The 15,154-nt window shown below is 37.9% G+C and overlaps 1 protein-coding gene across 1 annotated transcript in view; it reads left to right on the forward strand.

Annotated features, from left to right (window-relative positions):
• Nucleotides 1-7,899, forward strand: part of castor1.L (cytosolic arginine sensor for mTORC1 subunit 1 L homeolog) — a 29,511-nt gene extending 21,612 nt beyond the window's left edge. Inside the window, 2 exon segments of the mRNA NM_001093128.1 lie at nucleotides 2,152-2,246; nucleotides 5,600-7,899. Coding sequence (NP_001086597.1) covers nucleotides 2,152-2,246; nucleotides 5,600-5,665 — 161 coding nt within the window. The 3' untranslated portion in view covers nucleotides 5,666-7,899.
• The last annotated feature ends 7,255 nt before the right edge of the window (nucleotides 7,900-15,154 follow it).

A 15,154-nucleotide genomic window follows, 5' to 3' on the forward strand; every position in this document is an offset into this window, starting at 1 on the left:
CCTGTAATCCTGATGCGCTTTTACACAATATACTCACCTTAAACTGGCCATAGACGCAAAGATCCTCGAACGATCGGACTTCCCCATCTCCCGACCTGCCACTAACCATTCCAATCAAATAAAGTAGTAAGAACAGATCAGCTGATGTTTTGCCCCGGACAGCAATCGTACGAAAGTTTATGTCCGGCAAAACTGGTGACAGTCTTCCACTGAAAATCGTACGATCGGCAATACATGCAGAGAAATTATCGGCAGCCGACGGAATTCTTTTAACCTGGCCAATCGACCAAACGACTGTTCTCCGTGGGACGAAAAATGACGGGACTCTCCACACACGGTCTGAAAATCATACGAATCCTTGATTTGTACGATTGGATCTTTGCGTCTTATGGAGGGCTGGACACTACAGACACTAGAAAGGCATAGAATAAATAAGATGATTTCAATTCAGGTTTGTAGCCCTTAATGTACAAAATCATGTAATCCTAGATCAAGCATATGAAAATGCCTTTTTAGATCTTGTGGCTATCTTTGCTCAGATCTGCTACTTACCTGAAGGGCAAGGCCAGAGATCAGCCCAAAAAAACACAAAAGCAAGCATTTTCAGGTCTATCTCTGCTCCACTCCATGTAGCCATACTCAGGCCTAGGCTGTGCCTGTTGGTGCAGCTACAGGAAGTTGCTGGTAACTTTGGATCTGCTTCTATATGCTTCATTAAAAAACGCAGTTGGAGAGAAGTGTTTGCAACGCAGTTTGTACCCTTGCCCTAAAGCTAATCCCAGATGGGGATAATCTGACACATGCAGTGGATTTTGGCACTAAAACGTGTGAGTTTGCATTTCAGCACCAATATCCACCACTGTGCTTGCACCCAGGCTAATGCAATGGCCCAGGTGCAGGCAAGGAAGGAAGCAGGCCTGGATCAGCCTTTATCTTGGATTATCCTAAGGATCCATAAATGAGTCATACTCATAGAGACCTAAACTATATTGCATATACCACTTTATTCCCATGCTCATCCTTCTTTTATTTGGCTACACACATTATGACGTAAATGATGACAAATGAATGATCGGTGTTCAGATTGCAGTGTGTCCTACACATACACATATTTTATACTGAAGCATCATAATTAGAACCGGAATGAATTTTCTAGGCTTAAGCTGTAGTATCAGTTGCTTGGCCTATTCAAGCATCAATTTAGGGTTGTATGATCCTGTGATCTTTGAACCTCCTGTGAACTTCAATCTATCTCATCTTCCTCAAACAAAAGATCTCCAGCCAATATGATGTAAAGTTCTTGGAAACTTCCATAATGACATGTATGAGCACTAATTGCATAGCAGCAGCTAGATATTTCGAGCATATACATCACAGTTGCAGTCAGTGTGACCGTTTAAAACTACAGTCTGTAGCATGATTTATTCTGTGAGGTTTAGTGATTTTTTTTTGTGTAAAAATTGACTAAAAATCTTATCTTCACTAGAAAATCATTCAAAGGACAAATTCACAATCATCTGAATGCCATTTTTATTTTTTGCACCACCCTATGCCAGAATTTTTCCCCCCAAAAAAAAGTAAAACAGTTCTGCCAATTTAGATTTATACAGAGAATTATTACGTATGGGTCCATTATCCAGAAAACCATTATACAGAAATCTCCAAATTACTGGGGGGACATCTTCCACAGGGTCCGTTTTAATCAAATAATGAAAATTTTTAAAAATTATTTCCTTTTTGTCTGTAATAAAAAATAAAAAAAGCCAACAGTAGCTTGTACTTTATCCCAACTAAGATATAATTAATCTTTATTGGAGGCAAAACAATCCTATTTGATTAAATTAATGTTTAAATGATTCTTTAGTAGACTTATGGTCCAAATTACAGACAGATCCAGATCCAAATTACAGACAGACCCCTTATCCAGAAAACTCCAGGTCTCAAACTTTCCGGATTTCAGGTCCCATACCTGTACTCCAAATTCTAGAACGACTAGTTAACTCCAAAGTATACAAAGTCTATCAATTCACAAAATGGACTATAAGGCTTACAGCTCAATGGCAAAAATATTTCTTACTCCAATTTCAGTTTACGCCACTTTTGTGAATTCCCCTCCCGTGACACTAATATTTTCCGATCTGATTAATGCAGATGAGTGTGGAATAGTTGCACAAATCGCTGGACCTTTGGCAGCTGCAGACATAAGTGCCTATTACATCAGTTCATACAACTTTGACCATGCACTGGTAAGTAAAGCACAGCGGAGTCTCCGCCTGTCTGGATATTCATTGCACGTATACTGGGGGAGAAAATGCAAGTGAATAAAGCATAATATGGTTTCGTTTTTTTCCCAGTCTGTCCCTGTCTGCTGAGTTATGAGTTCTAATGTGCTGGTACAAAGTCATGTGCAGATTTTGCAACATCCATGCAAGTCCACTTCCTAAAATAAAATCCAGCCTTTTAGCTCTTTTGATAAAGAAACTTACTAAAAGCCTTTGAACTTGGAGTGATTACTGGACGCTTCATCTTCAGATGGCTCCGCTACATAAAATGGTCTGCCTCCTACATGAATTGCACTAGATAAGAGCAAATACATGTCTGTTGGTAGATAAAGGGAAAATAGACATCCACAACATGGTCTATCTTCAGCTTTAGTTTGAACTGCTATGTGATAGTTCTACTACAGTTTTAACCCCACAATTGTATCTAGATTATGTAAGGGCAAATGCTTGCTTGTGTGCAGCATCGGTCTGGGGGTCTGAGGCTTAAAATGGAATTCTGCGTCAGTGCCCCCCACACCCAGCCGCAACCCCTCTCCAAAGGCCTCCTGTCTTTTTTTTCTTTCAAGACGTGAAACAATCATGGGCAGTAGGGGAAGTCAGGGCGCAGCACTGGGAGTGGGGCCCATCAGGTTTTTTTGCCTGGTATCACGCTAGCCCTGTCTGACCCTATTTTCTGTTGCTGCTTGACTTTTCACAGTTACTTGTGAGCCCTCTCCTGGGTTCTATGTCTAGAGACAATATCGGGTATAAATGGGCAGATAGAAAAATCTTGATTATAACCACAAGCTGGTAGCGTTGTTAGAGGTGTACAGTAAATTCCATGGCAGTGTCATCCTCCTACACATGGATAAATGCAGAGTTGCAGGGAAGGTATGACATTTGCATACAGCAAGATAAGAAACCTAGTTTCCTTATCAACCCTGCATATAATCCACAGGATTAGTATCTGAAACATGTAGCACAAACACATTTTGTTTATGAAAGAAACACATTCAAGATTCACGGATTACTGTAACAATGGAAAGTTGTTTCATTGTGAAATTTTCCATGTAGTCATTAGGCTGCAGTAACAACAATGTGGTCTGAGGCTTTGGGGGTAAATTCTGCTGCTTAATCATTACTGCTGTTTTGAGATATGTCATCAACACAGGTAACAGGGTGCACAGGGAGAAAACCATGTCAATTTACTGCAAATAAGGAAATGTATCATAATTCTATTGTAATAGCTTTATTAAAGGGGTAGCTAGGTATTAGTTATATTCAGAGACAATCAGGGACATGGTACACAGGGTGCTTTGCCGCCTATAATATCGCAGGGTGACAAATCTCCCAAAAATGCTGTCCCACTGGAAATAACCTTCACCCTTTAGTCTTCACTTTTTATTTTTTGTGGAATGGAATTATTTAGCTCCAGTTAAATAATTGTTCAGCTGCTCTCTCGTTTGGAATGTAAGCAGTTATCTGAGTGCTGGGGTCTATTTTACCCTAGCCTACTGACAAGCTTTTAGTTTCATACAGTTTATATAATACATTAGCAGAATGGGTTTAGAGGCACCAAGGCTTGTACAGATCAGTCCTGGTCTCTAATAACAGATCAGGAGCTGAGTGGAAAATCTCCTGCAACTATTTTAGCTTTGGTGTCCATGTGGATTGCCAGCAGTGAAACAAATAAACAGTGTAACTGACATAAAAACTGCACTGCAACAAATCTCTCTGTGAAGGGTGGTGCCTCTTAGTCAAGTGTCAATCAGTTACAGAGAAAGTCACCCATTTGCCTCTCAATCAGGCTGTCACCCTGGGAGAGGAGAATGCTGCTCTGTTTCTGGCACAATTTCCAGAAACCTGATTGGCGAGCTACTATATTATCATTATCAGTAATGAGCATGGTCTGGAGATTCTGTGTTTCCTAATGCCTTTGGATTCCTATTGGTTAAGTAACAAGTCCTAACCCTAACCCTAAACCTTACCAATAAGACCTTTAGCATTAACCCTTTATAGATACATAAATTATAAATAATACAACCATGTGGAAGACAGCAGACTGCCTCAGACCAGTGGCTAGGAGAGGATGTGTGTAAAGCTGGCCATAGACATGCAGATATAGCCTTATATCAGATGAACAATTATTATAGATGCTTTATCCCCTTGACTGTAGTTGCATCTTGCAGCTCCTTCAGACTAGTAATCAAATTCCATTTGAATCTTATTAGACTGTCAAGTTAAATGGCCTGCCTACAATATTCCCCTTCATTTCTTTTTGGGCACGTGTGCTTTTTCTTGTCTGAACACCTCAATGCAACAATGTAACAATTTAGTTATGGAATCTGGTTATCCAAGTTGGTTTTGGAGAGATGAGAAGCCTTATAAGACACCCCTACAGCCTCCAATTAGCTTGAAGTGAATGAATTTCAATCAAAAATACTGCCATTTTTGGTTGCGAAGTTCCACTGTAGGTACTGTCAGGCATTTAAGTCAGTGGGAGGTTGTTTAGGTGAGGACATAATTAATAATGTATATTATTAAACATGATAATATATATATATATATATATATATATATATATATATATATATATATATATATATATATATATATATATATATATTGTCATTTAAGTCAGTGGGAGGTTGTTTAGGTGAGGACATGATTAATAATGAATATTATTAAACATGATAAATAATATATATATATATATATATATATATATATATATATTGTGTTTAACAATTCCAATTGTGTTCACCTTCCAAACACCTTTTTCAGTTCAGTTGTTTTCAAATTGTTCACCAGAAATAAAGTTTTTTTTCAGTTGCTTTCCATTATTTATATATTTTTTACTGTATTTCCAAAATTGAAGTTTAAAGTTTAATGTTCCTGTCTCTGGTGTTTGTCTGGCAGCTCAGTAATCCAGTTGCAGATTCTGAACTCTTACAATTTGCTACATTCGTTTATACATTTCTTGGCAGTATCTGTGGAATATTAGCAACTATTGTATCAATTCTAACAACTGCCTATAATGAAACTCCGGGATCCTGCTCAGCAGGGCCAATCATAAGAAATGCATCAATTTAGAACAATTGAAAGAGTCTGTGACCCCCGCTTCAGAAAGACATAAGGTGAAAAATTAAACTTTAACCTTTAATATTCGAAAAATGGTCACAAATAGTAAATAGTAAATAGAAAGCAGTTGTAAAAAAGTCTTTATTTCTGGGGAACAATCTGAAAATAAGTGAACTGAAAAGTGCTTGAAAGCTGAACAACCCCTTTAATGTTCATCACAACACTTATTCTAATTCATATATTGTCTCATTGCTCAGGTGCCAGAAGAAGACATTGAGAGTGTCATCAGTTTATTGCATCAACGTCAGGAAGTTAAAACCTAAGCTAAGTCTTTCCAGATCCTCCATGTTTTTAACTGTTTCTACAGGTGAAAACCAGGAAATGTTTCAGGAATGGGCACTATTGGCACACTCCAGGATTTTTTTGTTTGTTGCTTTTTTTTTTTTTTTTTTTTTTTTTTTTTTAAAAAGAAACCTGTGGCACAGCACTTTCTGACACAGCGATGATGTCGTACTTTAGATTTTTGCATAAGAACTACCCAAACAGGCACTGCCAAGAAAGAGAACTTGAATTTAATAACACTATTCGCCTGGGCGAGTGGTTTGTATTCAGTGTTGCAATAAATGAGTGGTTGCTGTCTAAAGCAGCTGCAGTGCTAACCATTTCCTGGAACAATACACTACAATGTGAAATAAAGCAGCACAACCTGACAAATTAAATGCAAAGGCATTGCAAGTGGATGCAAAAAAGATGCAAAGAGGGGAATATGAGGCAGTTTGTGACCCTTGTGTCTGTTCTGCATTCTAAGTTCATTTATTAGATGTATATAGCATAACAAAACACTATATTGGAGTCTTCTGAGCAGATTGCTGAGTGCCATCATGTTTGCGTTATATAAGGTGTACCATTTATTTAATCATTTTCTTCAGTTTAGTTTGCTCTTAATGCTGTTATAAACAGGTTGACTGTGGAAGGAAATAGGGATGTAGACAAGCAGAGCTGGAACCTGAATCATTTGCACTGTGTCTCAGGGAATTTCAAAGGCTTCTTTACTTTTTAAATGAATTGGATAGAATAGCCATTTTGATTTATCAAAGGAATAGGCAAAGCAGACTACTTCTGATTATAAATGTTTGTTTTTTAAAAAAAGAAAAACCCTGGCCTGCTTATATAGCTATATCTTAGTGCAGCTTCTGATGTTATGCTAAAAAATTGACTATGCTTAACATTATTTATTCTGTCCTGAGTTATGTTTAAATTTGTGTTTTATTTTATTATAGTACCTGTATGTATCCCGCTGTGTAATGCTGTTAATGTAGATATTATTGCTTTTATTATTACTTTTTCACCAATGGTTCCTAAGTTTCTATCCTTAAAGGGGTTGTTCACCTTCCAACACTTTTTCCAGTTTAGTTGTTTTCAGATTCACCAGAAATAAAGACTTTTTGCAATTACTTTCTAATTTCTATTTGTGATCGTTTTTCTTATACTGAAGTGTAAAGTTTCATTTTTCACTTTCTAAAGCAGCTCTGGGATGGGAGGTCACTACTCTTTAGGGTTGGGGCAGACGGGCAGATATGGGGAGATTTAGTCGCCTGACGACTAATCGCCTCTTCTGCGTGGCGAAAATCTCCCTGAACTGCCTTTCGTCTGCTTGAATGAAGAATCACCTGTGCTAATGCACTCACTGCGCTTTGATTTACGAAGTTTCCTTGTGAAGCAGAAGAGGCGATAAGTCGCCAGGCAAACAAATCTCCCAGAATCTGCCCCAACCCTAAACTGTTCTAAATTGATACATTTAGTTGATACATTTGTTATCTTTGTCCCAAGGCAACTGTTAGAATTGATACAATTCTTGCTAATATTCTAAAGACACTGCTGATAAATGTAGCCACTAAATGTATCCAGTTGAAACAGTTCAGAATCTGCACCTGACTTACTGAGCTGCCAGAATGAAACACCAGAGACAGGACCAATAAAACTTCAATTTTGGAAAAACAATAAAAAATTTAAAGAAATTGAAAAAAGGCTTTATATTGGTGAACAATCTGAGAACAAATCAACTGGAAAAAGTGTTTAGAAGGTGAACAACCCCCTTTAAAATACGCCAACAGGTAAGCTCCTTGGAGAGCCCTACGTTCACTAGTAATTTGAGGTGTTGGAGTTTCCTTATAGCAGACCCATATATAAGAGTTATCCGTTCCCATTGCATTGTATCAGCTATGTACTTATGAAGGGGTTGTTATTGACAAGCATACTGGCCAGTAGCGTTGTGGAAATAGCCTGCTGGCCAATAGACTTGCAATGATATTTCAAATGACCTGTTATGATGATGATGTTCTCTCTGTCATGGTATGATTTCTGGCATGAATGGGAACTGCTGACATTTGTGACGTTTACCAGTGTTTGCTTCAGAAGTGAATTGGCTCAGTTAGAGCTATTGATAGGATCTCTGCAACAAAAAGGAACAGATGACAATCCAGTTGAGCAGAAACTGAAGTCTTTTATGCAACTTTTGATCTATGTGGATTAATTAAAATGGTTCTTTAAATCTGAACTGTGAAAGGAAAGCTGCAAGCGTGTTAGACTGGTATGTTTTATTCTTTACTCTTTAAACCTGGCGACTACTGGTTTAGCCCATGTTTCTTGTATAGTATCAGAAATAGTGCAGATGGAAGCACTCCCTGCACTTCTATTAGTTCTATTCCCGACGCTGGTCACATCCTCTAATTATGCAAGTTAGAAAGAGGAGCATTAGCACTCACATTTGCTGCAGTTGTGTACGTTATTCATTTTGCCAGAAACCACAGTGTACAGCAAAAAATGTTTTTTTTTGGGGGGGGGTCTGCACCTCCTCCTGTCAGGTTGCCATTGTTGTACACTGGTTTCTGGTGAAATAAATAGTGTACAGATTGCTGATATTTAAAATAGGCCATTGCAATTACACAGAGGTGGATACAGCCCCTTGCAGGCTCAATAAATAGCGACTGTCTGTGGCATATTACCTGAATCTACAGTTTGCCAGTCTGGGCCTCTATACACCATTGCATGGATTAAACAATTGCAGCAGCTCTCCGATCTAACTTTTAATTTGTGCAACAACGGCAACGTTTTGGGCTATTCCAGCCCTTTATCAAGCCTTTATACACCATTGCAGCTACCGAGGGTCCTTTTTTTCTAAAGTGTATAGCAGTAGGTCACAGTATTAGTTATTTACTGAAAGCTATTCTTCGGTTTGGTTGTAAATTGATTTGTGTCTTAAATATAAGCAGGTTTTATTTTAGTACTTTGCCATCAGCGTGTATTCAGCATACTGGTGCCAAGCCTACTGGCAATGGGTCACAATAACATATTTGGCAAACTCTACACACTTGCCAGAATGTTTACAATGTGCCAAGCACCCTTCATTTATTCCTCCTTTGTATTTGAAGTTTAAATAAATGTCTGTCAGAACTCTCAAACTGAATTCATTGACAGCTCTTCTGGAACAGAATGATGGTTCCTAATGCATCATGAACTCAAATGACATAATCCACAAAATTGCTCTGACTTCATATGTTAAACCTTTCAATAAGTGCTTGTTTTTTTTAACCTTGACTAGTTTGTACCAGCATTCTCCTTCTTGGTGCTAGAAATTCTGCTCAGGGTAAGGGCAGGAAAAATGATGATGTAAGCACTACCTTTATTTGCTAGAAAAGATAATCTCTATATGAAGCAGAAAAACAAATGTATGCTTTTACTCTATTAAAAGGAAAGATTTATTTTTTGCATAGATCTGACTTTATTTTGTAATGATAAAATGCTGAACAAACAATTTGCTGACGTGTTTTTTTTTTTTTTTATTTGCTAATCAGTATATACAGGTATAGGAGTGGTTATCTGGAAACCCGTTATCCAGAAAGCTCTGAACTACAGGAAGACCATCTCCATTAGACTCCATTTTATCCAAATAATCCAAATTTTTAAAAATGATTTTTCTTTAGATATAATTATTCCTTAAGGGAAACAAAACCAGCCTATTGGATTTAAATGATTTTCTAGTAGAGTTTAGCTAAGAAGATCTAAATTACAGAAAGATCCGTTATCCAGAAAGCCCCAGGTCACAAGCATTCTGGATACCAGGTCCCATACCTGTATTTTATATATATAAATATATAACTACAAGAGGTCCTCTGCACTCAACCCATTATCAATATATTTAAGACAGAGACATTTTGTGCATACTGCTACTAAAAAAAGAGTGCAGAGGACTCTTGTAGTTGACTATATGTATTTTGTGGTTACACCCTCATTGCACCCCCGCCTAATGGTTTTAAAAAATAGTGGTGAGCACAACTTTCCCTTGTTATATATATATATTTATATCAAAAAAGTCCAGACAACTTGCTTGTTCATCAAGAAAAAACTTTTATCAAGCAAGTAATAAGTACAACGTTTCGAAGCTCCCGCCTCTTTATCAAGCAATAAAGATTTAAATGACATCACATCCTTTTAAAGCCATAAGTTCAAGCCACTCCCATAGGTGAGATGTGGTTAACCATGTAATACACATAGACCAATGAACATATACTTAAATAATATAACACAACAGTGTCAATTAGACCCTAGTAATAGAAACATCCAACATAGAGAAACATATTGGTCAAAAATAACAATGTGGTAAGTGAAACAAAAGTTTTAAAGGTTATAAGGACTATGCGTGATGTCATATTCAATTAGCCCCAACCACCCAAAAGACTATGTTACAGAAATTCTTTGCAATCACATGAAAGCATATATTTCCACATACAGGAAAGAAGTTCGAATTGCGAGGTCACTATACATGTGATACCGAATATGTGGTCTATATGCTAAAGTGCCCTTGCGGGCTTGCATACGTTGGGGAGACGGTTCAACCTATACGGGATCGTATCAGTCAACATAAATCCACGATCAGAAAGGAGGTACTAAAATTACCAGTACCAGCCCATTTCCACTTGGCACGACATTCCGTGGCAACCCTCAGGTTTCTTGTTTTGAAGTCTATTGCCCCCCCCACGTCGGGGGGGGTAATAGACTCCTACAACTCCAAAAAAGAGAAAAAGGGCAGACACATGGGGAGATTTAGTTGCCCAGCAACTTCGGGTGACTAATCTCCCTGAACTGCCTTCCCGTCGGCTAGAATCGAAATCACCGGCGGGATGGCACTCGGATCGCTTCGTTTTTTAAAGTCGCCGAAGTTTCCTTGTGAGGTTTAATTAAATGTGCAATATCTCCATTATAAAGTGCATATGAATGCTTCTTGTAAATGGTAGAACACCTGTCACTACCTGCTGCTATTGTTCCATTACACTATGAGAACACTAAAATGACCAGCCAATTGACGATGTATAAATAGCAGCTACATAAAAAAAATAGCTGGAGTTCTTTCCTGTTCTACTTTTATATCTAGTCCACCCTGAACCAATGTATTCAATAGCCCATGCCCTCAAAGCTTAATAATGCTTTTCACAGGTGTACACCCCAACAAACATACAACCCCAAAAATGGAATTATACTCAAGGGTTTAGTAAATCTATTGCATAATGCATACAGGCGACTGTGAATTTATTGGTGAATAATTTTCTGCCATAAATAAACATTTCATTCTAATTTAAGACCAAATTTACCCCAAAGCTACTTTTGTGAATCTCTTCCCCAAATCCAGTACAGTGGGACCTAGACGACAATTTGTTCAAAATGTAATAAAACAACATATTGGCAAAATAGCTTAAGGCTTTTGTGAATTTGCCTTTCATGAAAATACTCTAATATTCTCACTCCAATTTTAGTTTACTACACTTTTGTAAATCCACCCCCACACTTTTTTTAAATTCATATTTCAAAACTATGTATAATTTGTAAATCATTTTATTCACGTCAAGTCCAGTCTGTAACAATTATTCTTTGGATTTTAACAGAAAGGAATTTATATTTTTTCTTAATTTAGTAACTGGTCCTGATGTCAGACTTAGCTAGAGCTGACTTTTGCCAGTGATAAAATCCAGTGAGTAACATCCTGAATGACTTTGTTCCTGTGTTGATTTCATTTGTATAAAGATGCTCACATTCTATTCCAGTCTTGCTCATGCTACATATTCCATCCACGTTCAGAATGTCATAGCTCAGTAGGTGTTCAGCCCATAACCCAAAGAGTCATCACTATTGCCATTGTCTGATGGAAAATCGCTATGATTCAACTCCTAGAGAGCGAGCTGTAGTATCGGGAAAACTATATAAGGAAAATAACATTTCCAACAATGAAAGCATAGGTTCATTTAAGTAATTAACTCTATCATGGTTATTGAGTTGTATGACATAAAAAATGTAAACGTTAAGGGGCAGATTTATCAAAAACCAAGTTTGTGATAAAAAAAATAAATAAAAAAAACGCAGACAAAACTCGTGCAAGTTTTTCCTCGATTGCAAAATATTCCCGGGTGAAGTTTTTTTGCTGAATCTTATTATCCCATCGATTTTCAATGAGGCTGAAAATCTCGAATGTTTTAAAAAAACTGGGAAAATAAATAAAGTTGTCAGAGAACATTACCATTGACTTGTATACAACCTCGACTTTCTTACTTGCTGAGTTTTTTTTGGGCGAGTTTAAGTGGTTTTATTCTTTAATACAGTAAATGATGACTATTCGAGGTTAAAAAGAATATTCTCGAGTATACTTTTACTCGTGATTTTTCATTGGTTTTTTTCTCAAATTGTGAACTTGATTTTTGATAAATCGGCCCCTAAAATACCTTAAAGGGATACTGTCACGGGAAAACATATTTTTTTTCCAAACACACCAGTTAATGCAGAATTCTGCACTGAAATCAGTTTTTTAAAAGAGCAAACAGATTTTTTTATATATTTAATTTTGAAATTTGGCATGGGGCTAGACATATTGTCAGTTTCCCCGGAGGCATCCGGTCATGTGACTTGTGCTCTGATAAACTTCAGTATGTGAATATACCGCACCTCTCACCTTTTTTTAGGATGAAGGGAGGGTTGTTGTCCCCCCCCCCGTGATGCACAGGTGGTCACAATAAAAAGCTCCCCACCTGCAACAAATATGGGCTTTGTGTTACTTTCTTAAAAAACTATATATACATTGCTCTGATAAACTTCAGTCTCTATTTACTGCTACACTGCAAGTTGAAGTGATATCACCCCTCTCCCCAGCAGACCATCAGCAGAACAATGGGCAACTAACCAGGTAGCAGCTGACACCTCTGCGGGAGGATTTGTTTGCGTTGCTAAAATTGCCTAGCCCCACCTAATGGTAGACATGAGAATAGCACCAAAGCAGGAAAAAACTTTTTTCCTGCTTGGGTGCTATTATCATGTCTACCACTAGGAGGGGCTAGGCAGTGTTTTAGCAGTGCAAGCACAACCCATGTCGTGATATAATACAATGGGAAAGGGAGAAACAATGACTTAAAGTGCTGGCTCATTCTCAAAGCTCAGGATCAGGCACAATGCACTGAGATGGCTGTCTCCACACCAATATTACAGCTAAAAAAATACATTTGTTGATTCAAGAACAAAATTTTAAATAGTAGTGTGAATTATTTGCAATGTAAACAGTGTAATTTAGAAATAAAATCTGCATCATAAAAATCACAACAGAATCCCTTTAATAAAAGTGCTTCTGCTTCGTGTCAATGTTTTTCTCAAACAATAACTTATTTCCTGGTCTTAAAGAGAAAATATTTAGTGAATCAAATATTCTCTACGTGTTTACAGTATAAACCCTGATTTTAGGGCCAAGGGCCAGTGTCAAAACAGTATAAAATCCGAGGGAAAACAGCTTGCCTGCCTGTCTGTATGGAACTGCGAAAAAATGCTTTGAATTCCAGATAACATAAAATCTGGATTCTACTGTAAGCATATGATAAGGAGCTGGATATAATACTTGCCTTTACAGAGCCCATGACAGAGTATTAGAAAAACTGTCTATTATTTCTAATAATAACTGAATTTCAATATTTGAAAAACAATAGAAAATAATTGAAAAAAGGTCTTTATTTCTGGTGACAGAAAGAGTAACAATGATTTTTTAATTTATTATAGAGAATTCGACATGCAGCTTATATTAGATTTTCACTATAGTTCCCCTTTAAAGAAAAATCAATAGAAGAATTAAAATTGTCTAAGGTCAAGGGCACACTAAGTTTATACCTCACTTCTCTCCATCTGCCTCCAAAACACAGATGTGCTTAAATACACGTCTGCGTTTAGCTGCTCTGACAGACACAGCGACAGCTACACAGAGTAGAGATCAGCCCAATAAAAATACCATGAAAACATTTTCTGAGTTGTTTTTTGCTCCGTGCTGATGCTGTGTCTGTCAACATAGCTAAACACAGAAGTATACTGGAGCACATCTGTGTTTTGGAAGCAGGCAGAGAGAAGCAAGGTATATACTTAGTGTGCCCTTGCCCTAAGTGGGAATACATATTTATTTATCTGGTTTTTATTTTTTCCCAACACATTTACACAGCACTTTACAGAGATTTTACATTAAAGGGATACTGTCATGGGAAAAAATGTTTTTTTCAAAATGAATCCGTTAATAGTGCTGCTCCAGCAGATTTCTGCACTGAAATCCATTTCTCAAAAGAGCAGATTTTTTTATATTCAATTTTGAAATCTGACATGGGGCCAGCTGCCCCAAGTCATGTGACTTGTGCTCTGCTAAACTTCAATCACTCTTTACTGCTGTACTGCAAGTTGGAGTGATATCACCCCCTCCCTTTTCCCCCCAGCAACCAAACAAAAGAACAATGGGAAGGTAACCAGATAACAGCTCCCTAACACAAGATAACAGCTGCCTGGTAGATCTAAGAACAACACTCAATAGTAAAAACCCATGTCCCACTGAGACACATTCAATTACATTGAGAAGGAAAAACAGCAGCCTGCCAGAAAGCATTTCTCTCCAGGCACAAGTCACATGACCAGGGGCAGCTGGGAAATTGACAAAATGTCTAGCCCCGTGTCAGATTTCAAAATTGAATGTCAAAAAATCTGTTTGCTCTTTTGAGAAATGGATTTTAGTGCCGAATTCTGCTGGCGTAGCACTATTGACTGATGCATTTTGAAAAAAACATGTTTTCCGATGACAGGATCCCTTAAATCACATCAGTCCATGCCCCAGCAGAGTTTACGATAAAAGGGGCATTAGATTGTTGAGCAATGGAATAATAGGGATTAGCTCTGTAAATTTTAATAGGAAAGCCAGGGCCGGAAATAGGGGTAGGCAGAGTAGGCACATGCCTAGGGCGCAAAAGCTGGGGGGGCGCCAGGCACGTACCTTCTCTGCCAACTACCCCATTTCTGGTTCCCGCTCTCCCCGACTGCCTGTTCTCTCTCGCAGGCATTTGGAGATTCGGCTTGCGAGCTGATTTGCATGTGTGTGAGCTCAGTGTCGACTCGCGCACGCTGCGTTAATTTGCACATGCACACACAGCAATCTATGTTGCCTAGGGTGCCTGGACGGCCTGGCCCAGCTCTAAGTAAATCAAGAAAACTTATGTCCTACTTTTGGCGGAGTATAATCAACTTATTTCAGAGTACTCAGTGAGCTATCTCACACACAAAACGACTACATATATGTTAATTTAGTCAAATCTAACTGTAGCCCCACAGATTACTGTAGCCTTGTAAAATTCTGCTCAAGATCACACCCAGGCCCATCTTAAAGGCATTAAAGTTACCTACCATCACAACACTTCCCAGGACAGCCTTGCTAAATTAAGTGATGGGGTGGCCCCAACTCTTTAAAGAGGTAACAGATG

Source organism: Xenopus laevis, chromosome 1L (assembly GCF_017654675.1).
Source record: "Xenopus laevis strain J_2021 chromosome 1L, Xenopus_laevis_v10.1, whole genome shotgun sequence".
NCBI classification, from domain to species: Eukaryota; Metazoa; Chordata; class Amphibia; order Anura; family Pipidae; genus Xenopus; species Xenopus laevis.